This window comes from Pseudomicrostroma glucosiphilum, assembly GCF_003144135.1.
Source record: "Pseudomicrostroma glucosiphilum strain MCA 4718 unplaced genomic scaffold BCV69scaffold_15, whole genome shotgun sequence".
Lineage (NCBI taxonomy): Eukaryota > Fungi > Basidiomycota > Exobasidiomycetes > Microstromatales > Microstromataceae > Microstroma > Microstroma glucosiphilum.
The window spans coordinates 120,443-148,235 of NW_020289927.1; the positions used below are offsets into that span (position 1 = coordinate 120,443).

The 27,793-nt window shown below is 57.4% G+C and overlaps 8 protein-coding genes across 8 annotated transcripts; 4 read left to right on the forward strand and 4 right to left on the reverse strand.

Moving 5' to 3' along the window:
• Positions 1–29: 29 nt before the first annotated feature.
• Positions 30–4,520, reverse strand: BCV69DRAFT_288370 (hypothetical protein; the record flags this gene model as incomplete). The annotated part of the gene is made up of 9 exons (XM_025493621.1): positions 30–207; positions 236–367; positions 466–1,603; positions 1,631–1,679; positions 1,713–2,076; positions 2,098–2,384; positions 2,406–2,661; positions 2,686–3,324; positions 4,516–4,520. The coding sequence occupies 9 exons, from the start codon at positions 4,518–4,520 to the stop codon at positions 30–32; spliced, it is 3,048 nt and encodes a 1,015-aa protein (XP_025345752.1).
• Positions 4,521–4,956: 436 nt separating this feature from the next.
• Positions 4,957–7,540, forward strand: BCV69DRAFT_67579 (hypothetical protein). Its single transcript, XM_025495441.1, has 2 exons — positions 4,957–5,228; positions 5,432–7,540. The coding sequence occupies exons 1-2, from the start codon at positions 5,123–5,125 to the stop codon at positions 7,384–7,386; spliced, it is 2,061 nt and encodes a 686-aa protein (XP_025345753.1). The 5' UTR covers positions 4,957–5,122; the 3' UTR covers positions 7,387–7,540.
• Positions 7,541–7,693: 153 nt separating this feature from the next.
• BCV69DRAFT_301074 (hypothetical protein) lies at positions 7,694–10,161 on the reverse strand (the record flags this gene model as incomplete). The annotated part of the gene is made up of 2 exons (XM_025494519.1): positions 7,694–8,927; positions 9,041–10,161. The coding sequence occupies 2 exons, from the start codon at positions 10,159–10,161 to the stop codon at positions 7,694–7,696; spliced, it is 2,355 nt and encodes a 784-aa protein (XP_025345754.1).
• A 455-nt stretch (positions 10,162–10,616) lies between these two features.
• On the reverse strand, positions 10,617–13,219 carry BCV69DRAFT_284902 (hypothetical protein). The gene is made up of 2 exons (XM_025493210.1): positions 12,269–13,219; positions 10,617–12,188 (listed from the first exon to the last, which is right to left on the reverse strand). Exons 1-2 carry the CDS (start codon positions 12,932–12,934, stop codon positions 10,869–10,871), a joined length of 1,986 nt encoding a protein of 661 aa, XP_025345755.1. The 5' UTR covers positions 12,935–13,219; the 3' UTR covers positions 10,617–10,868.
• A 201-nt stretch (positions 13,220–13,420) lies between these two features.
• On the forward strand, positions 13,421–15,542 carry BCV69DRAFT_284903 (DEAD-domain-containing protein). The gene is made up of 2 exons (XM_025493211.1): positions 13,421–15,262; positions 15,376–15,542. Exons 1-2 carry the CDS (start codon positions 13,488–13,490, stop codon positions 15,470–15,472), a joined length of 1,872 nt encoding a protein of 623 aa, XP_025345756.1. The 5' UTR covers positions 13,421–13,487; the 3' UTR covers positions 15,473–15,542.
• A 2,730-nt stretch (positions 15,543–18,272) lies between these two features.
• Positions 18,273–19,417, reverse strand: BCV69DRAFT_288372 (Aldo/keto reductase; the record flags this gene model as incomplete). Its single annotated transcript, XM_025493622.1, has 3 exons — positions 18,273–18,770; positions 18,861–19,244; positions 19,382–19,417. 3 exons carry the CDS (start codon positions 19,415–19,417, stop codon positions 18,273–18,275), a joined length of 918 nt encoding a protein of 305 aa, XP_025345757.1.
• A 1,852-nt stretch (positions 19,418–21,269) lies between these two features.
• BCV69DRAFT_284905 (hypothetical protein) lies at positions 21,270–23,899 on the forward strand. The gene has a single exon (XM_025493212.1). The coding sequence runs from the start codon at positions 21,620–21,622 to the stop codon at positions 23,576–23,578; it is 1,959 nt and encodes a 652-aa protein (XP_025345758.1). The 5' UTR covers positions 21,270–21,619; the 3' UTR covers positions 23,579–23,899.
• Positions 23,900–24,327: 428 nt separating this feature from the next.
• On the forward strand, positions 24,328–27,257 carry BCV69DRAFT_284907 (putative MET6-methionine synthase). The gene is made up of 2 exons (XM_025493213.1): positions 24,328–24,412; positions 24,684–27,257. The coding sequence occupies exons 1-2, from the start codon at positions 24,408–24,410 to the stop codon at positions 26,992–26,994; spliced, it is 2,316 nt and encodes a 771-aa protein (XP_025345759.1). The 5' UTR covers positions 24,328–24,407; the 3' UTR covers positions 26,995–27,257.
• The last annotated feature ends 536 nt before the right edge of the window (positions 27,258–27,793 follow it).

Consider the following 27,793-nt stretch of genomic DNA (forward strand, 5'->3'; position numbering starts at 1 on the left):
ACCCAACATCCAACACCTCGTCTTCAGCATCACCTCCTTCCCAACAATCTCCTCGCCTCAATCACATCCTCTGCCAATCTCCTCACATTAGCCTCTGCCACTACCACTTCGGAGGTAAACTCAACTCCAAATGCCTCTTTGATTCCAAGTGCAATGCGTTTGGCTTGAGCAACGTCCCAAATGGTGAAATCGTCGGGATCTTCATCACTTCCTTTCCCTGCTGGAAGTTGAGAACTGAAAGAGTGGTGACGAGGTCTTCCGGTTTGGGATCGGGGGGAGTGGAGATGAGAAGAGTCCAGGGCGTAGACTGTTAGGCGGGCCAGGATAGTGTAGACCTCTTCGTAGCTTGGGGCTGGAGGAGAAGAGGCTGCATTTCCCGCGGCAGCCGCAAATCCAGTAGTGGGCGAGGGGGGTGCAGCCTCCGTATCCATGCTCGAAGCGATCGAGGGAAGGACCGCAGAGGACCGACTACCGTTGCTGCTGGTAGCTGCGGCTGCATCTGCCATGGGCCGCTCAACGTAGATCTCGAATGGGGCTGAGCGGGCGAGGACGTCTTGCTTGCCATCGTGGTGGTATCTTGCCTCGTACATGCCCGTCTTCCATGGCAGGTGAGAAGACTGGAATGTCACTTTACCCTGTGTAGGCCCAGCTGTGCCTGCAGAAGTGGCAGTGGTAGTTCCATTCTTCATTTCACCCTCGCTATCGCTAGCGACATCCGTGTCCACCCTGTTCTGCTCAACGACTTCCTCGTCACCCACAACGGGTAGCCAAGCGCCTTGACTGCTGATGCGAGTGACCAGTCTGTTCTCCTCTCGGTCTGCCGAGCCGGGCTCGCCGAAGCGACTGATCAGGTAGATGCCCACCCAGTCGCGCTTGGAGTGACCCGTGGGCGAATTCACGGACCAGGCTACCGAGACGGGACAACCTAGGTGGTAGCGCACCACGGGCGACGAGCTTGAGGACGATGGCTGTGAGGCAGTGGCGCCTCCCTCGTCTTCCTCCCTGGGTGGCTCCAGGACCTTGACAGCAAAGACGCTGCGGTCAATGGTCTTGACCTTGTCGCCAGACCTCACGATCAGCAGCCTGTCCTTGCCCCTAAGCCAGACCTTCTTGCCCTCCTCCTTCATCCTCTCCAGTCGACTGCCCGACTCCCTGACAAACTCGTCCAAGACAGAGGTCGCGTCCTTTTGCACTTTCTCGAGCGTGCCACGGACTTCGGCAACGGCAGGGTGGGACTTGGCTGCATTGAGCAGGCTCGCGTTGCGGTTGGCCACGCCCTTGAGCTGCTTTGTCACACCGCCCTGGCGAGAGATAGCGGCTTCTCCGTACAACTTGCGCATGTGTGGGTTCTCTACACCAGAGAGGAACGCCCAGTGGGCTAGGTAGGACAGGACGGCGACGACGAGTGCGAGCTTCGAGCCGCTGATGAGGACGAGACCAAACCAGGCAGCACCGCCCATTGATCTCTCTGGGTTGTTCAGGAATCGATAGATGCCGGTGTAGTAGAGCTGATGCGGGTACTCGTCAATGAAAAAGTCGCCGTAGAACCAGCCAAATGGTCCAAGAACCTTGTAGGATGAGTTAGCGGCCCAGATATGAAGAGCTACGAGGAGAGCGCCAAGGGTGTGACGGAGGAGATCAGTACCCACTGTCCAGTCGCCGCCAAGAGGAGCGTAGCACTTCCAGCAGAGCAGAGCGAAAGACGAATACACCATAACGAGCGAAGCATTGTAGATGGTCTTGAACGAGCCAAATGCCTCAAAGACTGCCTCTGATGGATCATCGTAGTTGTAGTGCTTGAGGAAGTGGCGCACCATCCACTTTGACTCGGATTGAGCCTTGAGAAGAAGACCAAGAGCTCCCGAATGGAAGACACGCCAGGCGAGGGCATTGGTGAAGTACAATGCAAGCCGTGTCTTGGGTCCCATGGTGGCAGGCAGCATGAGAGGGACAACGGCATAGAGACCGCAGACCACGAGGAGGAAGTCTGTGCCTCTGAGCAAATCGAGGTTCTTGTAGACGACGGTGTCCTTGCGGAAGAGCTTGTGGTGCAGGTCGTGAAGGTTGGTGATCTTCCTTCGAGGGCGATTGTGAGACGAGTGGCTGCTTCGCGATGGCTCTCGGCCGCGCATGACGTCGCTGGTGAGCAGACGGGGACTGAGAGGCTCTTCATCGTCGGAAGTGATAGAAGTTGCGTCTGTGATGCTTGCGTTGCTCCTAGAGGAGAAGCTGTGAGCAGGTGATGCGCTCGACGAAGGAGCTGGCTCGCCGCCATCGCCACCCGCAGCGACTGATGCCGATGCAGCATTGTACGGTGCTTCGGACAATGGCACACGAGCAGCCAAGGGCTTCTTCTCACCGTAGGTCCTTTCAATGTGAGGGTTCTCAAAGTAAGACATGAAGACGTACTGTGCGAGGTGGGCCGCAAGCGAGACGTAGAGGACGGCGTACGACCCCGATACGAGAGACAGGCCGTAGTAGCCTGCGTAGCCGAGCGAGTACATCGGGTCGGGTGCGATCTCGTATACACCATCGAAGACGAGGTCCTTTGTGATGGTGAAGAAGCAGTCTCCCCAGTACCAGGCGTAGTCCTTGACAACTCGGTGAGCGTCAATCTTGACCCACAGGTTGAAGGCAATCAATGCCCAGCCTACTACCCATCTAGCGATGTGGGAAGCGACAGACAAGCCCTCTGGCAGACGAGTGCAAGAGAAGGCGAAGAGGGAGTAGCTCACAAAGTCGTTCAGAAGAATGACGTCTACGATGGAGCGGAAGAAGATCCAAACGTTGTACTCAAGTGGGCAGTCCTCAAACTTGTAATCCTTTTCCATCTTTGTCTCGAGGTGTGATCGTACCCACTTGTAGGACTGAGGGTTTCGCTTAGGGTCGAACCATCCCTGTGCCTTGACCGTCTTTGTGATCCAGCTGCGCTCCGACTGTTGCTTGAGGATGTAGCCTAGTCCACCATCGTAGGCTGCTCTCCAAATGGCAAAGTAGAAGACGAAGAACCAGCGTGCGGCTGACCGCGGGAGGACAAAGTAGAGGAAGATCTGCAGAGTGAGGGATGCAATGGTGATGAAGTCCAGGGGCGTCTTTGGCTCGCGAGGGTCGAAGATGGAAGAGAGCATGTCTGGTGTGTGAGGTACGACGAATGCTTGTCCGTCCTTTGTCTTGCCTACAGACGGCGGTGGTTGAGAGCCAGTCGCCGAGGCTGCAGCGCCGGTCTTCTTCTCATCCTCGTCATTTGGGTAGGCAGCTACGGTCTCGTCCGAGGAAGACTTGAGTGTGGCAGCAGATGCGCGAGGTGCGACAGCAGGCCGTTGCCTAAGGGAGGAAGAGGTGCCGTCTTCATCGGCGACGGAGGCAAGTGGAGTGCTGTTGAAGGCACTCCCGTTGAGAGGTGGTGCTGGTGCCGGCTGTGGAGTCGCTGCGTCTTCCATGCTCGCTCCGCAGGGTAGGGCTGTGAAGAGGTGTCAAGGTGAAAGAGTAATGGGAAGGAGTACTCAAAGGAAGCAAGATGTGTGCTCTACGCCCGAGTTGCTTCGAGGTTGTGCCGGCGCGGGGGCAAAGGAGGGAAGATCCGGGTGAGGAAGTAGGGGCCACGTCGGAAGAAGCGGACTGGGCAAGAGAGAGAACGTGGGTGAAGTGGAGCAGGGGTGGGGGTGGACGAGCCCGATGCCGGATGGGCGATGAGTGGGTGGTGAGGATGACAAGGACGGTGTTGGGATGAAGAGGATGTCGATGCTGCGGATGAGCCGAGTGTCCAAGTGTGACGAGGTGGGGATGGAGTGAGTATCGGATGATGGCATTCGAGGAAGGGGGAAGAAGAAGTGCCCCTCTTTCTTCTGCTGCAGCAGCCACGCCTGGCCCTGCCCGCCTCTGCCGCCTTCCGGATCAGACGTCGCCTCCACGCACATCACACGCCTGCCTGCCTTGGTCTCCCACGCTCCAAAAGGGGGGGACCCTGTTCGCTTGGCATCCTGGTCAAGCAACGCACCTGGATCGCACTGCACCAGCTGACCACGAGCTCATGCTCTGATACAATGCAGACATCCACCGCAGTCTACCAGCATCGCAGGCAACAACAAGGCGCAATGAGAGGCGGACACGGTGTGCGTGTGTGCGTGTGTGCGTGTGTGTGTGGGCCTTCCTTGATGAGCGCGTCTGTGCGTAGACCAAAAGTGAGATTCGGACGTCGCCTGTGTTGCGCGTGAACATCGCTTGGCATCTTCCCGCTACCACCATCACCTCGCCTCTTGGCCACCCAGATCTCGCCTTGCGACTTCAGCTTCATGACCTCGTCTAGGTAGCATATCCTCCCATTCGACCATGGCAGGATCATCAAAGAAGAGGCCTTCGCTGGGCGGCAGCAGCGGAGGAGGACCCAAAGTCAAACGCAAGGTCTCTCACGACCCAGAAGATGGCCTCGACGCATCAGCTGAGTCTCCTGGCGTAGCAGCAGCAGCAACAGCGTCGTCAGCTTCGGCATCGCCCTCGCCATTTGTCAAGATGGACGACATCGACGAAGCAGATGCAGCAGATGCAGCGGCAGAAAATGGACTAGGAGGCTCGGAACCATTGGCTCACTCTGCCTCCTCCTCATCCAAGTACAGCAAGGATGCAGCACATCGAGCTTACCTCGCCCACACTGCTCCTCACCTCTTTGGCGACGGTCATCAGTCCCAGCAACATCAGTACACCAGCGCCTCTTCTTCGCCATCGTCCTCGCGCTCTCCCTCACCATCGCCTTCCACGTCCCGCAACCCCAGTCATGCCCCTGCAGCATCATCCTCACGGCACATTGTACCTCACAAGTATCGCGGACCTCACCCTAGAGACAGCGATGCCGAAGTCGTCGCGCCTCATCCTACGCTTCAGCCAGCACCTGGACTAGGGGCAGAGCACCTCTACACGGCCCCCAACACGCCGCTAAACAGAAACTCTTGGAGGTATACCTTTGCTGGCCCAGACACAGCCCACCTCCCCACGAGCGTATATGGTAGCATACCTTCTCTTCCAGACGGCATTCGGTGGGACTGGTCCGATCGCAGTGCATTCACACAGATCAGCAGAGGGGCAGACGTAGTCACTTCTGATCGGGGTTGGAGGTCGGCAAGGGGCAATGTGCCAGTCAGGCAAGGCAGCTGGTACTGCGAGATTCAGGTCCTACATCCTGATACACCCCTCTCAGACGGCAAAGCCGATGGCTCTACTACTCCTAATGCAGTGTCGACGATGGAAGCACCATCGACCCATGCTCATCACGGCGCACATGCCTATGGCGGAAATACGCCTATGAAGGATGGCCCTCACGTACGAGTAGGCTGGGGAAGGCGGGAAGCTCCTCTCAATGCGCCCGTGGGGTTCGATGGCTACTCTTACGGCCTCAGGGATACCACCGGTCAAAGAGTCTTCCTCTCACGCCCTGCAGCCTTCGCCTCACGCTCCTTTGCCCCAGGAGACACAATAGGTCTCTACATTCGTCTACCGCCTCTCAGCAAGCCCTCGCCCAGAGATGCAAAAGACCCGCGACATGTCAGGCGGAAGTGGATTCCTATCCGGTACCGAGGTCAAGTGTACTTTGAGCAGCTCGACTACCATCAGACCCGCGAGATGGAGAGGCTACTCGAGAAGAGCTGGGCAGGTGACAAGATACTCGATCCTGATGGTGGGCTCAGACTACGTAGGGTCAAAGGCCCGACTGGACGTATGGGCAACGAGCAAGGAGAGTGGGTGGAAGTCGAAGAGGGAGCGGACGAGGATGGAGAAGAAGATGGTATCGATGGGCCCACTAGGGCGAGTGGCTCCGGCGCTAAAATGAAGAAGCAGAAAGCAGTCAAGAAGGCCTCTTCCACACCCACTCCAGCTCCGGGCGGGTCCGCTGCTTCCAAGAGATCCACATCTTCTACCAAGGCCGGTGGGAAAGGCGGCGGCGGCGCCGCGGCTGCGGAGGAAGACAAGAAGAAGAAGCGCACCCTACGTCCTCTCCCTACCCTCGGCTCGACATCACGGATTGGGTTCTTCCTCAACGGCGAGCCACTCGGTTGGGCTTTTCAAGACCTGCTTGACTTCAGACCACTCCGTCAAGCAGGCGATGTGCCCTCTACCGCTCCTCCGTCTACTGTCACATCAGCAGCAGCGCCAAAGAAGGGTAGCGCAGCTGCGAAGAAGCAGGCTGCCGGGGCGGGCATCACCTCGTCGCACCTAGACCCTGCCTCGCTCGTCTCCCTCTCCACACTCGGTCTTGAAGCTCCCTCTGGCACGCACGACAAAGCAGGCATCGAGTCCTCCACCGCCGTCGCAGACGCCCTCCCCAATGGCTCCTCCTCCTCCAACGGGCTCGACTTTCTCTCCGCCCCACTCCTCACTACCTCCGCTTCCCTCTCGGCCATCATGAAGTCTCGTGAGAATCCATACGATGATGGTTGTTGTGGATACTTCCCCATGGTCAGCTTATATGGGGGCGCGAGGGCGAGACTGATCTCGCGGGCAGAGGAGATGAAGTTCATTCCTGAGGGAGGGTTTGCAGATGTGGAGAGGAGGTTAGAGGAGGCGGAGAGGAGGAGACGACGCACTGAAGCTTGCGCAGGCGGAGACAAGGATCAGTCAGAGAAGGCATCTTCCGCTTCACCATCGCCGCTCGTCGAGGAGCATCAGCAACAGCTGGAAGCTGCAGACTGGTGGGGTCAAACCCGTCCTCTAGCCGACCTCTACCCGGAGTACTGGCAAGAGCAACGCGTCCTGGATTTAGAGGAAGAAGAGCGGGCTAAAGCTCGGGCAAAGTGGATCAAGACGCTCGTTGAGGAGGACGAGGAAGAGGAAGATGAGGAGATCGTCCCCACTGGTGGCGGTGGTGGTGGTGGTGGTGGTGGCGCGCAAGACGAGGCGAGAGGTACATCTAACGCGACTTCTGCTAGCAAAAAGAAGGGAGGAGCGACTCCAGGAGGAGGAGGAGGAGGAGGAGGCGGTAAAGGAGCGAGAAGGAGCTATACGCCCCGCGATCTTACCCACACACCTACCGCTACGCCTACCCCTCCTGGTGTTACTCCTACTCTTACTCCTGCGCCAGAGGGAGAGGAAGAGGAGATGCGAGCGACGGGAGAGGTGGAAGAAGTTGCGGTGCCTCTCAAGACAGAGGAGAAGGAGCAGGAGGTGGGGCAGGAGGAACAGGAAGAAGCACCTCCGGTCGAATCCGCTACTTCTCCAGCGCACGCACATCAAGCAGCTGCGAACGCGCAGCAGCAGCAGCAGCAAGAAGACGTCCTCCCAGCATCGGCAGATTATGACGCTGCGTCTCCTACTTCTCCTTCTGCTGAGAGTGGTTTACAGAAGAAGGAGGAGGAGGAAGAGGAGGAGCAGGAAGAGGAGGAGCAGGAGGAGCATTGAGCAATGAGATTGTGGGCAAGGTGCCAAGGACACCAAAAACAAAAAGTAATGGTTGGGTATGCATTGCGATTCCAGTCTGATCTAAGGAAACTCGTCGTCGTCGTCGTCGTCGTCGCATCATCTTCGCATCTTCTCGTCGCGGAATACAATGTACAACATTAGTCACGTCTCGAACACAGCGTCCATTCCGACAACGAAAAAGTCCATCCCACATTCCACATCCCACAGCACAGCGTGTTCCACCAACCCAACCCAACCCTCGCGGTCAATCATTCCATCAATCAATCAATCAATCAATCAAATCAGTCTACCTGGCGTGCACCCCCCTGGAGCGCCGGCCCGTTGCTCCCACGGGCAAACTAGACCCAACACCAACACCAATACCGGTACCGGTACCACCACCACCTCCTAAGCTAGAGATGGGTTGACCATAAAGGCCTAGTGGGGAAGGGAAGGGGGGAGGACCATTCGCACTGTTAAGACCACTGCCAGTGCCAGGGCCGCTGGAGAAGTAGGCAGGAGGAGAGGGGATACCACTCCCACTCCCGTTGTGAGTGCCATTGTGGCTGTGGCTGGGTAGGGAGCGTCTTCTGCTTGTCGAACCAGAGGAAGAGGTGGAAATACTGCCACTGCCACTGCCACTGCCACTGCCACTTGCAGCAGGATGTGAGAGGGGTGAGACACCTGTCCCGTATCCGTACCCGTGGCCCTGGCCCTGGCCCTGGCCGTGTCGGTAGCTGTTCCCTGGTGGGAGCGCAGAGCTGTACGCCGAAAAGGTCGCAGCTGGGCGTGCCTGCTGCTGTTGCTGGTGGTGGGTGTATGGCGAAAGGCCACCACTGCCACCACCACCACTGCCACTTCTTGCTAAGCTGGGGGATTGGTAGCGCCTCTGTGTTGCTGGTGGGACGGAAAAGTAGTCTTCTGGCTCTCCATTCTCATCGACCTCCTCCTCCTCCTCCTCCTCGCCCGTCGTGTCGGCACTAGTAGTAGTACTGGTACCTGGGCCTGTATGACCACTAGTGTCCCCTTCTAGACCTGATGTCGCCGTCGTCTCGCGTGCTCTAGGAAGGGGTTTCCAGGAGGATCCTAGCCCCTTGAGGAAATCGGGAAGCTCCTCTTCCTGCTCTTGTACATCTTCTGTCGATGTTCGAGAGCGGGTACCGTGCCGACGAGGCGGGGAAGGACCAGTAGCGCCGCCTTGAGCTCGCTCCCGCATGGCCTTGTCGATCAGGCTCTCCTCGGCACCAGCACGACTGGCGCTACTCCTCTTGCTCGTCCGACTACGACCATCTCTACGACTCTTCTTTGCCTGCCCCCCAATAGCTCCCCCTGCACCCAATGCTGAATCGATGGCCGCCGCGCCTTTTTGCACACCGACCTCTAAGCGTCTGTCCAGCTCGCTTATTTCGGACTTTTGCCATGAGCTGAGGTGAGACTCGAGAGGGGAGCGGGTGTTGAAGAGGAAGGAGCCGAGGTAGAGGACGACGGAAGAGGAGAGGCCGATGGCTGTTCCTAGTGCCAAGGCCGCGCCGAGGAAGACGCTATATAGTGCAAAGGGGGGAGAGAGACGGGTGATAAGGAGAAGCAGGTGGTCAGGTCTCGTGCCCTCGGGGTGGAAGGACTGCGTGACGGAACGCTATATCGAGCGACTCACTAGAGCGGGTACACCTCCCTCATCGTCCTGAAGACGTAGTACGACGGCCAATCCCAAAAAGTCCACTTCACTCCCAAGAACAAGTACACCACCGGTGCGCCCACCACGCGCAACGGTCTCAGGACCTGTCGCACTGCATACTTGCCTGTAGCCCATACGAGGAGAAAGGCTCGACCTACGTGACGGAGGGAGAAGCGTAGAGCGCTCCAGATGAAGCGGGTGAAGAGGGAGGTGTAGCGCGTGCAGAGCCTGACGGAGTACCAGATGAAGCCAAAGCAAGCTGCAAAGGTGGACCAGAGCGCTTTGATTCCATCCATGAGAGAGTGATGCGAATCGTCTGAGCTGGTAGTGCTTCCCTTTTGATCGCCATTATTGGGCAAGACGGCCTTAGCAGCTCGACGTGCGCTCTTTCCCGCCCGGAGAGCTTCCTGTCGAGCACGACTCTTGAGGTGTCTTCGCAGCAGAGCCTCTTCCTCCTTCTTTTCCCTGTACGCACGCCAGATCTCCTCATCCTCGTCATCTTCTTCGTCATCGTCCTCTTCATCTTCGCTCTCATCTGGCTCGTCGTACACCTCTGCTGGTCTCGAGGTACGAGTCTGCTGAGCCGGTCCTTTGGACGCGACCTTGACAGTCCCTTTAGCAGACGGTGGGGACACAGACGGCGGCGCATTGTATCCGGCCGGTCCAGCAGGCGATGAAGCCTGCCCATACTTCAGGCCACTATTAGAGGGTCTCACTGATCTTCCCTCTCCATTGCTGCTCCCACCCACAGCCCTCGGCAGGTAATCCTTCCACCTCGAGGGCAATTCCTCCCAGGAGTCCCCCTTCCACGTCGTCCCCGTGTTGCTACGAGCATCAGGATCTACAGGTCCTAGATGAGCACCTGAGTGGGAGTGAGATCTGAGCGACGAGTCTCCAGCAGCGCTTGTTGAGGCCGAAGGAGAGATTGGGATCGCATTCTTCTGCTGCGTTTGCGGGAGAGGTGGAAGGGGAGAGTCGCCTGGAATGGGCCGCGGGTGAGAGGGGGCTCTTTGCGCGTGTGTTTGAATGAGGGTTGAGCTTGCGATGACGAGGAGGAGGAAGAAGAGGGTAGAACGTGACACGGCAGCGTGAGCGACCATTGCTCGCCTGCTTCTTCGTAGCTGCAAATGTCGCATCCGTGTTGTGAGAGGCACTGAAAGTGCGAGTGGGAGCGCGAGCGCGAGTGCCAGCCTCGCTGAGGAGATCTCTCGCCCTCTAGGCCTTCTACTCTAATAGTAGGCCGAAGTAGACTCTCAAAGCAGCTACACCCTTGCTGATCTCTGATCCCGAATGCTTAGTGGAGGAAGTATGGTACGGAAGTGTCGTCCCTACCGAAGCACCTAGTCTACGTCTATCCGCGTGCATGAACGGGCCTGGGCCGAACCGAGTCCAACCGGAAAGGCAGGCAGGCAGGCGCAGGGCGGGGGTGCAAGCCGGTCAGTCGCGTCTGTGTGATCGTGTCTGTGGAGGCGCAACCGAGGTTCGCTTTCACGCAAAAGAATACGCCCAATTCAACCCAATCAGCCAGTCCGATCGATCAACACCAGAGGTCGCAAACCCAAGTGATGACACTGCAGGATACAATAGGATACGTACGGTACGGTAGGGTAGGGTACATTAGAGGCCGACATGGTGGGAGGCGAGACAAGGACCAAAGGAACCAGAAAGATTTGTTGAGACGAAATGGGGCACGGCGCGTATGATACTGGTATGGGTACATGAGGACTTGGAAGAGACAGCTAGCTGAAAAGGACAGGGACCGTATACGGGGCGAAAAGAGGTTCTATACAGCGATTCACAGCTCTCCTCACCTGCTCCAGGCCCAGAGCGTTTCCAAGTCCCCCTGATAGCTTCCCTCGTCCGGCTCCACCAGTCGCGCAGCTCGAAACTCCCTGGGCTGAGCATCTCTAATATCCGGCCCTTTCCTCCAGACGGATGGCCCTTCGCATTCTGTTTGATTCTGCTCCTCATCTCCTTCCTCCGAGCCGCTACTCCCGGGACTACCACCGCCGGCGTGCCCGTTGGCCTCCTGCCTAGCAATAGCCTGCAGGTCGAGCGGCTCGAATCCCCCTGCCCTGCGAAGTCTACCCTTGAACTCGGCAATGGGCGTCCCACCAGGCTGTGCTCCTCCTCCTCCCCTCAGACTAAATGCATTGGCCGGAAGACCAAAAGGTCCCATCCCCGCGCTGGCTGGTATGCGAGGACGATTGAGGCCCAGAGAGGCATTGGGATCCGGGGTGATGTACCCGCTGAGGGCCTCACGCGTGTATGGAGAATTGGTGGAGAGGGCCAGGGCGGATGCGCGGAAGAAGGGGAGGTCGCGGGGAGAGGCGACGGGCGCGTCTGGTTGATTGGGAGAGGGGAGCATCGAAATTGGGGTAGGCGAGTCTTCCACGGGAGATCCGGTCCGGGTGGGACCTCGAGAAGGAGCCCTCGATGCAGCTCTTGAAGGAGCACGGGAGGTCACGCGAGAGGGCGCCAAAGAGCTAGGTTGCGAGGGCGCTCGAGACGATGGTCTCGAGGGAGGGCGCGAAGATGGGGTGCCGTGGCGACGGGCTGCCGCCTTGGCTGCTGCTTTGCTCCTCGCCATCATCTGTAATTGCTCGGCTGGAGACATGTTGGGACTTAGCTGGCTGTTCAGAGCACTGCGAGGGGGCGTCGCGAGACCATCTCTACTAGACTTGGCATGGCCGTTTGTGCCAGGCTTGAGGTGCGAGATCGGACTTAGACCTCCCGCTGGTGATCTCACCGCTGCAGGACGATGGAGAGGCGATTTGCTGCCCAGCGAGGGCGGCGAAGCTGGACTAGTGTCACTCTCAACGTCTTCAATGGAGATGTTCGCCTCGAAGGTGTCCCTACGAGCTGCTTCCGCCTCGAGCGCTCTCATGAGGAGATTTGCACGAGCGGAACGACGTACAAAGAATTCTGTCCCTAGCGTTAGCTCGAGGTGCAGATATTCCACGTGCTTGTCGTCCCAGTATAGCGGCGCTTGCAGACCAGCCTGAATAGGCGGTCCAGCTGGTAAGCGACGCCGCCTGGCGAGCTGGGTGGTATTGAGGATGGCTCTGGGAGCAGAAGCGTCAAGCTCAGTGAATGGCTTTTTCCTATCATGGAGGTCATAGCTCGACTACGAGGCGAATCCGAGAGATCTGGTCAGCTGAGCAGTCCAAGGTGCCGGTCGCAAGCCTCTGAGCTGCCTACACTTACGCAATAAAACTTGCTCAACCAGCCGTTTTCTTGGTCGAGCTTGCCCCAGGTGCCATTGCCACTGTCCAGATCCTCTTGTCCATCGCCGTCGAATCTCCACACAAGTCCAAAATCGACTTCGAGCCTGAAAGCCAAGTCTCCGGTAGTAATGTACTTCTGGGTCATCTCGTAGACGGCATACCAGTCTCGTCCGGTAGAAAAGAGGAAGCGATTATTAACGGGGTCTAGCTGCTGGAATTGGAGGGGAATGTGTTGCTTGATCTTGGGCGGTTCCTGGTCTTCTGGTATAGGCGGGTTGAGCTCATCCTCATATACGCCCGGCGTCGCCTCTACACGTATACGTCTAGCTTCCTCGGGCTCTGCCATTGGTCCCTGCACAGTATCTTTTCTTGGTCTACGATGTACTCTAAGTGCGACCCTCCACTTCTCGGTAAGGAAGAGCATAGGGATGATGTGCGATTCAACAGTCTCCTTCCAATTGCTATTGAGGAAGCGGATCGAGGTGTAGAGGGTATGTGGATCGAGATGAAGAAAGACTTCTGCCATGAGCTCGTGAGGTAGCTCTGCAAAGGGAGATGCGCCAGAAGGTGTGCTGGGTCGGATCGTGGGCGGGAGCGGGATGGTCATGTTGGCCATTGCGGCGGTGAGGGTGGTTGCGACTGTCATGTAGGGCTGCGAGTGCGGGTTGGGTGCTCTTGATCCTGGAGGGTGTTGGGATGACGTGGCAGTCTGCCCTTTGCAGTGCCGAAGTGGTACCGATTGGGCAAGGGAGGAGGATGGGTACTAGGGCCGTGGCTGCGACTGGCAAAGATGACTGGCTGGCTACCTGATCATGAGGTGCTGGCCTCTTCTTCCTCGCCACAAGAAGAGGGTGGGTGGTAAGGGAGGGGAGATACGAAGTCAGAAGGAAGAGTGAAGGGGGGAGGGATGGGATCCGCCCCGCCCTGTGAGGCCTTGATGTGAAATGCGGGGAGACACAGACGCGGGGAGCCGAGGGCGTGTGGTGGTGGGGGCTGAGGCTGAGCTTGACAAGTGCGTTGCCCTGTGCGAGCTGCACCCCAGCCAGGCCTTGCATCTCCGCCACATCTCGCCCTGCGCGCGCCAACCGACACACACTCGGAAGCGCAAAACTTTCCTCGCAACAATTCTTCCCGGAACTGGACCCGACCGCGTACCAGACCCACATCTGCCTCACATCATCCATCACAACGCACGCAGCATGTCATCCTCTTCTGCACTAGGGGAGAAGAGGGCGGAGGACAAGCTCAAGTCATCGCACAAGAAGGAAAAGAAGGCAAAGACAATGGCTGCCGAGCCACCCGCATCGCCCACTGCTCACCTCACCACCAATGGCACAAGCGCAGACGCTGAAGCGCTAGCCAAGGCAGAAGACAAGAAGAGGAGAAAGGAAGAGAAGAAGGCGAAGAAGAGGGCGGCTGAGGAGGAAGCTGACGCTCCAGCAGCCTCCTCCGCTGTCGCCTCGACTTCGAACGGCGACCAGCCTGCCTCGAAGAAGGCAAAGACAGCAGACGCAGCTAGCGAGGAGGACGCAGCTGCTGCCGCCAAGGCCGAGAAGAAGCGGAGGAAGGAAGAGAAGAAGGCAAAGAAGGCCGCCGCCACATCAGCTGCACCTTCTTCTTCCTCTTCTACAACAATTGCAGCCTCGTCCAATGTTCCCTCCTCTGCTCCCACCGACGCCCTTGCTGCCAATGCCTTCCTCAAGGACCACAACATCACCCTTGAGGCCCCCGAAGAGTCTGACGAAAAGCCTCCGCTTCCTTTCCTCTCCTTCAAGGAGCTCCGAGGAAAAGTAGACGACGGCATCTGCGCCGAGCTAGACCGCCTCAAGTTCGAAAAGCCCACGCCTATTCAGGCTTGCTGCTGGCCCGTTCTTCTAAGCGGAAAGGACGTAGTGGGTATCGCCGAGACTGGATCGGGAAAGACCTTTGCCTTTGGTGTGCCGGCACTGCAGTATCTCGTCACTGGCGGTGGTGGCAAGGCAGGAGCAAAGAAAGGTGGCAAGAAGGGCTCCGGTTCCCCTCAGGTGTCCGTCCTCGTCGTAGCTCCCACGCGTGAGCTGGCCAAGCAGACCCACGACAATATGCAATTGCTCGCTCCTTCTCTTGGATTCGGTTCCGTATGCCTCTTTGGTGGTGTGCCCAAGTACGAGCAGGAGCAGGAGCTGCACAGCTCACCCTCTGTGCGCATCGTCGTCGGTACTCCCGGCCGAGTGCTAGATCTGGCAAGAGAAGGCAAGCTGGACCTCTCCGGCGTGGCCTACTTGGTGCTTGACGAAGCTGACCGAATGCTCGACAAGGGTTTCGAGCCAGACATCCGCGCCATCATTGGCATGTGCAAGTCCCACGAAGAAGGACGCCACACCAGCATGTTCTCCGCAACCTGGCCTCCTGCTGTGCGAGGACTTGCAGACACCTTCATGCGCGGGCCCATCAGGGTGACCGTTGGCTCCGACGAGCTTACGGCCAACAAGCGAGTCGAGCAGCGCGTCGAGGTTCTCGACGACAACCGCGCTAAAGAGCGACGGCTACAGGCTTTCCTGCGCGAGATTGGAGCTGGTCCCAGGGGCAAGAATGCAACTGACAAGGTGCTCATTTTTGCCCTGTACAAGAAGGAGGCCTCGCGAATCGAGGAGACGCTCCGTCGCAATGGCTTCAGCGTGACGGGTATTCATGGAGACATGACACAGCCTCAGCGAATGGCCTCTCTCGACTCGTTCAAGAACGGCGTCACGCCGCTGCTCGTCGCAACGGACGTGGCTGCTCGTGGGTTGGATATCCCGCAGGTGGAGCAGGTCATCAACGTTACCTTCCCTTTGACCATTGAGGATTATGTGCACCGCATCGGACGTACGGCCCGTGGAGGACGGACAGGACGCAGTATGACCTTTTTTACAGAGGAGGACAAGGCGCACGCTGGAGAGCTAGTCAAGATTCTAAAGGACTCTGAGATGCCTGTGCCAGAGGAGATGTACCGGTGAGTTTCTATCTGTCTGCCCGAAGGGCGAGGGAAGGAGAGACAGAGTGAAAGTTTGTTTTGCTTGATTCTCGGCTCATACTGACCTTAGAAACCTCCCAAAACCTCACCAGATTTTCTATGACTATAAAGAAGAAAGAGCATTCGGTGTACGGATCGTTTTACAAGGAGCCCGTGGCAGGAAAGGCGAAAAAGATCACTTTTGACTAATCGGATGGAGTCTGGGATAGATGAGCATGTTCACAGGGCAGTCGATTGGGGAGAGTGGAGTCTGTACGGGGTTTCTCGTGCACATTCGTATCAATGCAGCCATTGTCCTGCTAGACGCAAACACTTCACTGTTTTCCTCGTTGAGCAGACCACCAATAGACGTCTGCGTCGCACGACTGAATCTTTTCGCGAATATCCGATGAAGTGAACCGTAGAATAAGCAAGGTCCGCAAGCGAGGGCATACCAGTACTGTACTGTCAGCTCAGCTCTACGCTCAGCTCCGTTCCGGCTCCTGCTCCGGCTCCGGCTCCGGCTTTGGTCCGGCCCGCCCCGTCGATAGCTCCAGCTTCACCTTCACCTTCAGGTCCCCCTTCCGCCTGGTCTCGGGACGGGATTGTCGTTCCTGCAGCACTGCACTGACCTCCCTCACGGTCTGACCCTTCTTCGTTCATCGGAAGATCCCTTACGTCTGTAATTACTTGCCGTCTTGTGGATTGCTGTGGTCCCCACGGAAGGGGAGTGGAAGGTGATGGATGCCAGGGCAGCACGAATGCGACCGTGGCAGAGTTCTGATGCTGAGGGCCTCAGGATGAGGATGTGAGGTGCTAGTGGTGTGGGAGCAAAGGACAAGAAGGAGGCAGGAGAGCAGTGTACGTAGTGGTGTGCTCGCTGTAATGCGATTGGCCCTACACTTCGTCTGAAGTTTGCTCAGCAGCGCAGCCCTTCGAAAAAGGTCATATGCTCATCTTCGTCCCTCCTCTACTTGTTGTCCATCTCCCCCCTCCTTCTCCATCTTCTCCTTCGCAAGCTCTCATGCCACTCGATGCTTCCATAGTAGCGCCATGCGCTTATCTTAATGCACATACAATACCTCTACCTTCTACTACCTCACACCAGCACCGCTTGTGCTTTGAGCACTGCATACTCTGTCTTTGGTGACTACGCTATACAACACCGCAAGGACTTCCAATAATCCTGCCTTCACCCTATACGCGACGAAGATCTTCCATAGCCAGACCATGGGAGGCGAGTATCCAACCTACATACCGACAACGACGCAGCCCCAATGCTAACTCTCTGTACACTCATTCTTGTCTCTCAATAGTCCGTTGACTGTGGATCGACAGACGCTGAAAGACAGCCTTTGAATGCGACAAGGGCAGTTTCCAACACAACAGAGTGTCGTTCTTAGTGAAAGATGCACCAGCGTTCTTTCAACGCTGCATGGACAATCTACTTGCCTCTGGCGTCCAGAGAGAGAACATCGCCTACGTCGACGTCCAATCGTCCTCTCCCTACCTGCGATAATCTGCTCGCGTCGCTCAGATAGCTCATGGCAATCGTCGGTAGGCAGACCTCCGTCGAGATTGAAGCAGTGCCATTACCTCGAGCCACCCAATCAACGGCCCCTATTCTGGCTCTGGATCTCTTGGGGCTGTGGAACTACTACCGGGCTCATGTCCCTTGCCCTTGCAAGAGGATCACCCAGCACATGGTGGACAAGAAGAGAGCTCTGGCCGGCCGCATGCCTGTACAGCTCAGCGCTACTCTCCACAAGCCTGTGACGGAAGGTAGAGACTGTCGATGGCTTCCCAACGCTTTGGTGGCCCTCAAGCACGAGCACCACCGACATCATCAAGATGGCAGTGAGAACCTGGGCCTCGGGCATACTCGACTGCGATTGCGCTACGCCCACAGTCTTCGGCGTCGTCGTGTGGAGCGCCGATTCGTGGTGGATGGTGATCGCCTGCTGGGCGATTAATCTTGCACAGCATAGTGATCGAGACGCCACCAGTGGTCTGCGCTTGGATTTCTCTGGAACCCGTACGAATGTTTTGACCCCTACACTCCTCGCTCACAAAGAACATGGACGACATTATTTCGATGGTCAGGAGTTGAAGATTAGCGAGTTCACCGTGGAGCACTTTCTCAAGACCAATGCGACCGTACAGGGATAGGGGGTCACTGAATTGATGAGCAGCCATCGTATATCCACCATCGTGCAGATCGTACACTCGTCCCGTCCGATCAGCGGGCTTGGTGCTCAACTGTCAAAGCTAGGCATCTTGTCGGGATCGCCGGAGCTGTTTGAAGCGATCAAGGACAGCACTGAGATTGCCACAGGCGATAATTTCAAGCCTCCTGAACAACGGAAAGATGGCCTACGAGCGCCGATACGCCTCTTGATCAAGAACACAAGAGAATCCTGAATAGTCAATTCACATGTGGGAGCCACGCGAAGCATGTAGACAGGGCTCCCTGCTATCAAAATAGCCCCTAGAGAGTCATCGCCTCTTCTTCTGTCACCCACCTCTCTTGTAAACGTTTCCTGAGTCGTGTAATGAAAAGCATTTCTCTGAGCTCTTTATCGTGCTGTGAGGAACCTCCCGACCTCGTGAGAGTCTGAAGTGTGAAATGTACACGAGGAGTCTGACTTCTAGACAGCATCGGCTGTGTCACTTTACCTCCTCTTCCTCCACGCACGCAAGGGTCAGGCGATCACGCGGAGCTCTGTCACTACTTCTGCTGGGAACGCCGCCTCAGGGTCTCCCTTGCCTACCTGCCCACCAATCTATGAGGCGATAGGCAAACGCAATAGTGTACAGCCAGTCCTTTTGAGCTCAGCAATCCAGTCGTCAGCACGAGCATAGTCAGACAGATCGGAGTTCACAAACGCGGCTCTAGAATTTGTATCGTGATCTGCGCGTCAAGAGATGATATACAAGCATATCGGCACCTTTCTTCTTCTACCCGGCCCTCTTCTCTCGTCTCTCTCTCTCTCTCCTCTCCACGGAATTTTTAGTTGGAGGTCATCTTGAGAGCACCGCCAGACAGTCCACCGCTGCCAGAAGACCTACGCGAGTTGGGCTTGGTAGCATTTGGCGATGCGGGCTGACTTGTACCGGCAGGGCCGAGCTTGCCCATCTTCATACCCTCGTCGAGGGAGTTGAGGAGCTCCATGTCATCAGCGTCCAGCTCAAAGTCGAAGAGCTGGGCGTTGGAGATGATTCGGTGCTGGGTCAGCGACTTGGGCAGGATGATGTTGCCGATCTGTAGACCCCATCGGAGGAGGATCTGAGCGGGGGTCTTGCCGTGCTTGGTAGCAATGGTCTTGATCTCGCTTCGGTCCAGAGCGGCACCCTGAGCCATGGGCGAGTAGGCCTGGATGTGGATACCACGAGAGATGGTAGCCTCACGCAGCTCCTCGTGCTGGAAGAAGGGGTGCGACTCAATCTGGTTCACGGCGGGCTTGATGCGCACGTGCTGCATCAGGTGGTCGAGTTCCTCAACGTCGAACTGTGAATGTGGGCAGGCGGGAGCAATATCGGTCAGGACATCGCGCTCTTGCAGAAACTAGCAATCTTCTCTGCATCATATTGTACTCACGTTAGAGACACCAATGTTCTTGATGAGTCCCTTGTCAACGGCGTCCTCAAGGCCCTTCCAGGCCTTGATTCGGGCCTCCTCACCCATGTTTCCTGGGGAGTGGATGAGGTACATGTCCATGTACTCGAGCTGGAGCTTCTTCAGCGAGTCGGCAATGGCATCCTCGGCACGCTCGTGGTCAGCGTCCCAGAGCTTCGAGGTAACAAAGACCTGCTCCCTGGGAACACCGCTCTTGGCGCACCAGTTCTTGAGGGCCTTTCCGACGGCCTCCTCGTTGGCGTATCGGGCAGCACCGTCAATGTGACGGTAACCGGCGTCAAGAGCCCACTCGACGGCCTGCTCAGTGGTGTTGTCGTTGGGGGCCTTGTACACACCGAGAGCGACCTGTGGAAGAGCGAACAGGGTAGTAGAGCTGCGATTAGAAATCGAATTTTGCGCAATAGAATAATTGCGCACTGCACAGGGCACAGCGCGTCACCACCGGCTCTGCCCTTGGGCATTTGAATCATCAGAGTACTCACAGAGGGGATGAGGTTGCCGTTGTTGAGCTTGGTCATGGCGGTGGAGACATTCTCTCCAACCTTGACGCCAGCACCCGACGAGGGGTTGGAAGCAAGCTTCTGGATGTCAGAGGCAGAGGCTGTGGGCGGAGGAGAACAAGGGCAAGGTGCTGAATGTCAGTTGAGCAGCTCCGGACGAAGGCGGCTGTATATTAGGGACCGGGTAACTCACCCTTGCCGGCGGAGATCTGAAGATAAGCAACGAGGTGGAGCGACGAGGAAGAGAAGAGGTGGGTGAGCGGTATGCGCAGAGGAGCTCAAGGCGTCCTTGTTGCTATACTCACGTCCTCAGCGAGGTTAGCGTTAACGGGAGCCACTGCAAAGCGAAGAAAGGGTGAAGCGGTGGTGAGGTGCGGGTCAGCTCGTGCCGAACCCATGTGCAGCAGGGCACACACAGCGACCGTGTGCTTTTGCGCTCATGCTGCAGAGAGCTGCGTCTAGGCTAGTCTGTCTAACTCACTTGTGTATGTAGTGATGGGGGAGATGTGTTGGTGCGAAGGAAAGAATGGGTTGTTGGAATGGTACGAGAAGAAGAAAGGTGAAGCAGAGTGTTAAGCGAAGTGAAAAGGGGCCCAGAGAGTTCAGCGAGGGAGCCACGCGATGACGGTGGTTGGTGCATGTCCACCACTGCTACCCTGCCTACCACCCCTGCGCACTCGGCGCATCTTCAGATGGAGCGGGCGGCTCACTGCCACGGAGACTGAAATTCCCATCGTCACCCAAATCGTGGGCGATGGGTGCAGCACAGGAGCAGAGGAAGCGGGCAGAGGAGACCACGGCCCAAGACGCAGGCAGCCCTCATTTGCTGCTGCAACACATCATTCTCCCCGTCACACACCTCCGCCCATGCCAGCAAGGGACACTCGGCGCTTCCGATAGAGATCAGGCACTTCTTCCGGAAAACCACCACCACCACCACACGCAGGACCACCGATGCTGCCATGCTGCAGCGCCTCGTGGAGGAAGTTTTTGTTTCTGTCCTCCGCTACAGCCAAGGAAAAAGTATATCTCCGCATCCCTCCCAATTGCGACGACTGCTTCAGGGCAGTCATTGCCGTCCAGCTTTTCGGAAGAATTGATTGGGGCGCATGAAGTGGGCTGCGTGGACTTGTCTGCGATGTCGTAGCGACTCTGGCCGGCTGGGCTCTGCATTGTCCGATCGGTGTGCGCACACATTGTACCACGTTTCGGAGGGGGGAGATGCAGCAAAGTGCGTGAAACGCGCGGGAAGAGCCGCCGGGCCATGACGTCAGCTAAGCAACGCTCGGCCTCGGCGGATTGACTCCCCGATCCGATCCCGGGATTAGCTGAGCAAGCCCTTGGGTGGATCGCTCCGAGGACCCTCGTTGCAGGATCTCACCTTGCTTGCCGGGCCAGAGGCCCTTGGTCGAAGACCTGCTAAGCTTGAGCTTGCCATGTTCCTCGCTTCATCAAAGCTAGGCCCATGGTGGTGGCGAAGATCCAGCCGCTGCCGCTTCCCGGTTCGACCAGGCAGGGTTTGAAGAAGACGGAAGTAGGTGGGTGGTCAGGAGAACGCAGGCTGGACTCACACGGCCTCCGAAATTGTCACACTGTAGATTTCCGCTGCTACTCGGCCGCCTCCAGTCTGCTTGATGAGAGACCTTGTCGCAGCCTAAAGTAGTGAAGCTTAGCCTAGCCGACGCGGGGTTTGGGGAGCCGGCGCAGCGAGAGTAACGGTTCTACCCGGGGCGCCGGAGGCTTGGGCGATCGATCTGCCTCGGCGTCTGCTCAGAGGCGGGCAGGCAGGCAGGCTCGCTCGCAGAGTGTGGAGCCGGTCACAATCGACCCAAGGGCGCTCGCCGCCCTGCATGACTGACTACCAGCCTCACCTCTCTTCCCTCCTCGTTCCGCCCTTCTCCAGTCGCACATTACCCTTTTCCCCTACCCACCCGACTAACCCCTCGATCTTTGCCATCACAGCCACAGTCCGTATCCACTTCTGGTGGTAGCAGACCTACCCACATTACCTCACCGATTTGCGCGCATTAGTCACTGTACACACTTGACACCCACTTACTGTCTGGTCTCTGACAGAGTCAAATTACCTGCACTACGTCCAGCCGTGATTTGGACGTCGGCCAGATCTCAAGCACAAGAGTCAATTCACTCTGCTTGACTTGATTTGGCATTCTCGCTTGCACACCCAAGTCCACCCACGCCCACGTCAGCCTCGCTCACATGGCTCCCTCACACACGTCGTACAAGCGCAAGGCCAGCTCTCCTTCCTCCTCCATCGACGATGAGCTCCATGATGAAGGCAATTCGTCTCGATTCGTCGGAGGCTCAGGATCAGAGCTAGTGCCCAGCACAAAGCCTGGCGAGCCGCCTGTAACGAAGCGAACACTACAGAATCGCAAGGCTCAACGAGAGTTTCGTAAGCGAAGGGAGGCCAGAGTCAAGGATCTGGAGGAGAGGTGCAGGCGCTTTGATCAGATGGGTCTCGAGGCCAATGCCGAGCTGCAGAACATGGCCAGGCGTTTCAAGGACGAGAACGAGGCCTTGAGAGCCTTATTGGTACGCTTGGGATACGGTAACATGATTCCAGGCGCACTCGAGGGCATCAGTGACGGCGCGTACGAGGACAGTAACGGCGAGAGCTCCTCCGACAGCAGTGGTCGGCAAGAGCAATCCTCATCAATCGCACCTCCCAATCAGCAGCAGTACACTGCCATGGAGGCACCCCCCGGATCTGTCAATCCGGGCATGCTGGATCCCAGTGGTCTACCTGCATACATGCCTCAAGGTGATGCGATGACCGTGCGTTGGAACGATCCAAGCCGTGCACCGCAATGGGAGAGCAGCGACAACAGCCAGCATCAATCACATCAGTCAGATACAAGGAAGTCTGTTAGTCGCTCCATGAGCGGCGGTCGCAGCGGTGACACTCGTAATGGTCTACTTTCGCTCAACTTCCCCGACGTAACTTCACAAGGCGTGCAGGCACCACAGCAGCAGCAGCAGCCAATGTCATCACAGCTACAGCCGCATCCACAGCAGCAGCAGCTTACCCAACAGCAACAGCAGGACAGTGCCCACCTCTCTTCGAGAGATGGGATCACACCTGGGACTTTCAGCTCGCTGATGGGTATGCTTGGCAGTCAGCCGAATCATGCGCAGCCAGATCAGCAGCAGCAGCAGCAGAGTCAGGCGCAGGGCGGAGGATCTGCGTTCCTCAAGTCGAACCAAGGCCCCAGTGTTCATAGCGGATACGGCATGGCTCATCGCCCACACCAGAACGATGCTCTGCTCAACCCAAACCCCATACCGTTTGCTGTCAACCTATCTAACGAGCCCGCACCAGAGCAGAGTTGGTGGGATGCCCACGGTGGAGGAATGTTCGGTGGTGACAACTATCTGGACGACAAGGCCAATGCTGTCGCACAGGCGTCAGCCGGCCAACTCAACAATGGCTCGCAGTCTCCCTTTGATATCAGTGCCTTCCTCACCAGCGGACACACCCCTGGCGGCGGCAACTATAACTTCAACAGCAACATGCCCACCGGTTTCACACCTGCTCTCGCCACATCGAACAGTAGCGACCCTTTGAGTCAAGCAGGTGCCGATCTCAAGAATGGTAAAGAGCCCGCGAGTAATACCGGCAACCACAAGCAATCTCAACACGGACCCTCAGCTGCACAGCTTAGCCCCGCGGAGCACATTCAGGTCTTTCTCCGTATCTTGGAGCGTCGAGCGATTCGCGCTGGAGAGCAGCGAGGCCAGCAACAGTACGGTCGCCGCCAGATGTCGGATAGTCAGTCCAGTCGTGGGATGAACTGGATGGAGATGAAGTCTGACGTCTCTTCGGACGATAGCAGTGCTGGTGGTTCTCGCAACAACTCTCCTCGAGGTGAGCGCATCACGCCCAACACGGCTTACAGCCGTCTGGCCCAGCATCCTGTCTTTCTGCGCACCGACATGGGAGAGCTGGAGGAGTTGATCAACTCGATTCCGGCTGCAAACATTGCGACGGTCAATGCCCAGGGCAGCGGCAGTGGTGCACCTCTGGAGGTGGACGTATGCGCTCTGGACGGCCTGATGGCTATGCTGGACCACAGAGGAAGGTTCGGCGAATTGAAGAGCAGGGGCGGGAGCAGGCCTGGAGGCCACCGTGGGGCCTCGATCAAGGCCGAGCAGTAATATCGTTGGCTGGCTGCTACTACTTCTATATTGTACATGTTTTCTTCGTCGTCTGTTTTCCCTTGTATCAGTACTCATCGCACGCAGACAGGCCTCCGAGGCTTCTGAGCTGCGTCGATGACCCTTTCATTCCCCATTGTACTATATTTCTCTGGCTTTCATTTTGACATAACGACACACGCCCGCGCCTTTTCGTCACATCGTTTTTCTCCGCACATCGAGCAGACTCTTTTGTTTCTTCTCTTCTACTTCTCCACATCTATCTTTTAATAGTTCACCAAATACTTTTGTTCAGTTGAACTTCGAATAAAATTCCCCGTTCAATTGGACAACTGAAGCGAGAGTGGTTTGGTCTGCAACCTTTTGGCACATGTGCGCAGCAGCAAACGTGGGCGGGACAAAGGCGATGGCGGGAGCTCGAGCCAGGCCCATGCGGCCAGGAGGGGGCAAGAAGATGCAGCAGCCATGCGCCAATTGTCTTTGCTCCGCTCCGCTCTGCCCCGAGAAGCTGCCTGTGCTAAGCCGCCCGAGTGGTGCGCGCGCGAAGAAATGCGCCTGTGTCGTGCGTACGTCTGGGCGCCGCCTGCTTGGCCTTTGCGCTCTGGCCCTGGCTGAGCCCTTGTGCCTCTGCCTGCCACTTTCACTTCTTCCTCGATCTTCCAAGAGGCGGAGCGCAACCCACAACGTTTCCTCCCCCTTGCCCCCCCAACCTCCCGCTTCTTCTCGCCCTTACCATCACCCACACGACACTGCTACCTTGTCACCGTTAGCTCTGTCTCCTCTCCTTTATACCGCACACAAAATCTTCTCTAGAGCTATTTGGAACAAAATGGCGTGAGTAGGACCATAGGCAGTAACAGCAGTAGGAGTGTCGGATGGGGTAGTGGATAGCGAGCTGCAAGTCGCAGCTGGATGGTGGTAGAGCAACTGTATGCACGGGCGAGCCGCTCGGAGGGATACGAGGTGGACGGACATCAAGCGAAAAGCCCTCTGGGAGGCATACCGCTCAATCGCTGCCGTCTCAGACGACCCACACTGCCCTACCGATGCAGCAATGCTGACATTCTACCCATCACACTTCTGCCCCACGTGTCTCTCCTTGCAGTGCCTCTTCCGTTCTTGGTTTCCCCCGTATCGGACCTCAGCGTGAGGTCAAGAAGGCCCTCGAGGCCTACTGGTCTGACAAGATCCAGGCTGATGAGCTTCTCAAGGTTGCCAAGCAGCAGAGGCTGCACACCTACGAGATCATCAAGAGCCAGGGTGTCGATGTCATCCCCACCGGTACCTTCACCCTCTACGACCACATCCTCGACTTCTCCAACACCTTCAACATCATTCCCTCTGCCTACGCCAAGTCCGGTTTGAGCCCCCTCGACACCTTCTTCGCCATGGCCCGTGGACACCAGAAGGGTGGTGTGGATCTCCCCGCCAACGAGATGCGAAAGTGGTTCAACTCAAACTACCACTACCTCGTCCCCGAGCTCCACGAGAGCCTCGAGTTCAAGCTCAACAACACCAAGCCCGTCGATGACTTCGTCGAGGCCAAGGAGGCCGGCTACAACGCCCGCCCCGTCCTCGTTGGACCCATCACCCTCCTCTGGCTGGGTAAGGCTTCGCGTGAGGCCAAGAACCCCAACCTGGACACCGTCTCTCTCCTCGAGAAGCTGGCCCCCGTCTACGTCGAGCTCCTCAAGAAGCTCGCCGCCGCCGGTGCCGACTGGGTTCAGATCGACGAGCCCGTCCTCTGCATGGACGACGGTGCCAAGTACGCTAGCCAGTTCAAGTCTACTTACGAGCTCTTCGCCAGCCAGGTGCCCGAGATCAAGACTCTCCTCACCACCTACTTCGGCCGTGTGGATGACAACGTCAACTTCGTCAAGGACCTGCCCATTGCTGGTTTCCACGTTGACGTCTACTCTGCCCCCAACGCCCTGAACAACGTCGTCAGCGCCTTTGCCAACAAGGACACTGTCCTCTCCCTCGGTCTCGTCTCCGGCCGAAACATCTGGAAGAACGACCTGGCCGCCTCTCTCAAGATCGCCAAGGACGTCGTTGCCCAGCTGGGCAACAAGGCCGAGCGAGTTCAGATCGCCACCAGCTCCTCTCTCCTCCACACCCCTTACACCATCAAGAACGAGAAGAAGCTCTCTGCCGAGGTTCTCGACTGGTTCTCCTTTGCCACTGAGAAGTGTGGTGAGGTCGCTACCCTCGCTGCCGCTCTCCGTGACCCCAGCACCGCTGCTGACCGTCTGGAGGTAAACGAGCGCTCGATCAAGGCCCGACGTGACTTTGAGAAGAACTCCAACTCTGCCGTTCGTGACCGTGTGGCTGCCATCAAGCCCGAGGACCTCAACCGAAAGTCGCCCTTCGCTGTGCGAAGGGAAGTCCAGAGGAAGCGCCTCAACCTGCCCGCTCTCCCCACCACCACCATTGGTTCCTTCCCCCAGACCAAGGAGATCCGAAGCCAGCGTGCTCGCTTCAACAAGGGCGAGATCGACCAGGCCCAGTACGAGAAGTTCCTCGAGAACGAGATTGCCGACGTCGTCAAGCGCCAGGAGGCTCTTGGCCTGGATGTCCTCGTGCACGGTGAGCCCGAGAGGAACGACATGGTTCAGTACTTCGGCGAGCTCCTCGACGGATTCGAGTTCACTCAGAACGGTTGGGTCCAGTCCTTCGGTTCCCGATACGTCCGACCGCCCATTGTCGTCTCCGACGTTTCTCGACCTCAGCCCATGACTGTGCGCTGGTCGCAGTACGCTCAGAGCCTCACCAAGAAGGTCATGAAGGGAATGCTCACTGGACCCGTGACCATCCTCAACTGGTCCTTCCCCCGTGACGACATCTCTCGTGACCTGCAGTCAAAGCAGATTGCTCTGGCTCTCCGTGACGAGGTGTGCGACCTGGAGAAGGCTGGTATCGTGTCGGTTCAGATTGACGAGCCCGCTCTCCGTGAGGGTCTGCCCCTGCGAAAGTCCGACTGGGACTCTTACCTCACCTGGGCCGTCGACTCTTTCCGTCTGTCGGCTGCTGGTGTCTCCGACGAGATGAACACTGCCTCTCACTTCTGCTACTCCAGCTTCGAGGACTGCATTGCTGCCGTCTTTGCTCTGGACGCCGACATGATCTCCATTGAGAACTCCAAGTCGGACGAGAAGCTCCTCAAGGTCTTCACCGGTGACAAGAAGGACGAGGGTGTCAACGACATTGGCCCTGGTGTCTTTGACATCCACAGCCCCCGTGTTGCCCCTGAGCAGGAGCAGTTCGAGAAGATCAAGCGAATTGTAGAGGTCGTCGGCTTCGACAAGGTCTGGATCAACCCCGACTGTGGTCTCAAGACCAGGACTTGGGAGGAGTGCACTGCTCAGCTCGAGGCCATGATGGCCGCTACCCAGCGGGCCCGCAAGGAGCTTGCCTAAAGCGGTCGGTGTCTCGACAGTTCTGTGCGCACTGCTCGTCTTGCCCGCCCCAACCAAAAGCCTGACGACCCTCAACGGGTCATTGGCGTCCCTACTTTTAACGTTGTCTCTCTCAGCATTCTCGTCTTAGTTCACGGTGTCCTTGTTCACGATCCTTACTGTTTCATACATCACTGGAGATGATTCGCTGAAGCTCAGCGGGCCTTCTTTCAGTCGTCATTTTGCTTGCTTGGGAAGGGGGTGCTCCCTCCTCACTTTATAGGTTACTCATCATCATCATCATCGGTCTCGGTCACATTTGTACTCTCTTGAATGACATTCAACATGATTCCCCACAAACCAAAGAAGGGACAATGTCCTGTGGTCGTGTCGTCTGATCGGATTGAGCCGGGTTGATGAGGTGTGGGTCTGTGATGGCATGCACGAGCGCCGCCGGCCCGACGACGACGGGAGGAGATTGAGACGGCGTCGTGTCAGGGGCAGGGGCAGATCACACATCTTCGCTGCTTGGCATTACGGCGCCGGGGATGCTGAGCCGGTCTGCTCTCATCTATAAAGAGCTCTCCTCCTGTTCTCTTTCCCCTGTCCTAATCTCTCTCCTCGACTGTCGAAAGGTAAGGTAGCAACGATCTGCGATATTCACCAAGTGAGAGCGATCCCCTCCCTTGACCTCTGCAAGCGCCGGGCGTGCGTGCGTGCATGAACAGTGCCCCTCCCGAAGAAGCCCTTTCCGTCGTCGTAGTCGAGCACACCGAACCCTCTTCCTTCTCAGCATCTGAGGCGCTCCTCCATTTGGAGC

Excerpts from the sequence above, each read along its gene's own strand:
- BCV69DRAFT_67579 (XM_025495441.1), top strand. The coding sequence starts at position 5,123 with ATGTGCCAGTCAGGCAAGGCAGCTGGTACTGCGAGATTCAGGTCCTAC. Across the intron at positions 5,229-5,431 it reads TCTACTACTCCTAATGCAGT|CCTTCGCCTCACGCTCCTTT; the intron begins GTCGACGATGGA and ends CACGCCCTGCAG.
- BCV69DRAFT_284902 (XM_025493210.1), bottom strand. The coding sequence starts at position 12,934 with ATGACAGTCGCAACCACCCTCACCGCCGCAATGGCCAACATGACCATC. Across the intron at positions 12,189-12,268 it reads GGTTGAGCAAGTTTTATTGC|TCGAGCTATGACCTCCATGA; the intron begins GTAAGTGTAGGC and ends TTCGCCTCGTAG.
- BCV69DRAFT_284903 (XM_025493211.1), top strand. The coding sequence starts at position 13,488 with ATGTCATCCTCTTCTGCACTAGGGGAGAAGAGGGCGGAGGACAAGCTC. Across the intron at positions 15,263-15,375 it reads GTGCCAGAGGAGATGTACCG|ATTTTCTATGACTATAAAGA; the intron begins GTGAGTTTCTAT and ends AAACCTCACCAG.
- BCV69DRAFT_284905 (XM_025493212.1), top strand. The coding sequence starts at position 21,620 with ATGGCTCCCTCACACACGTCGTACAAGCGCAAGGCCAGCTCTCCTTCC.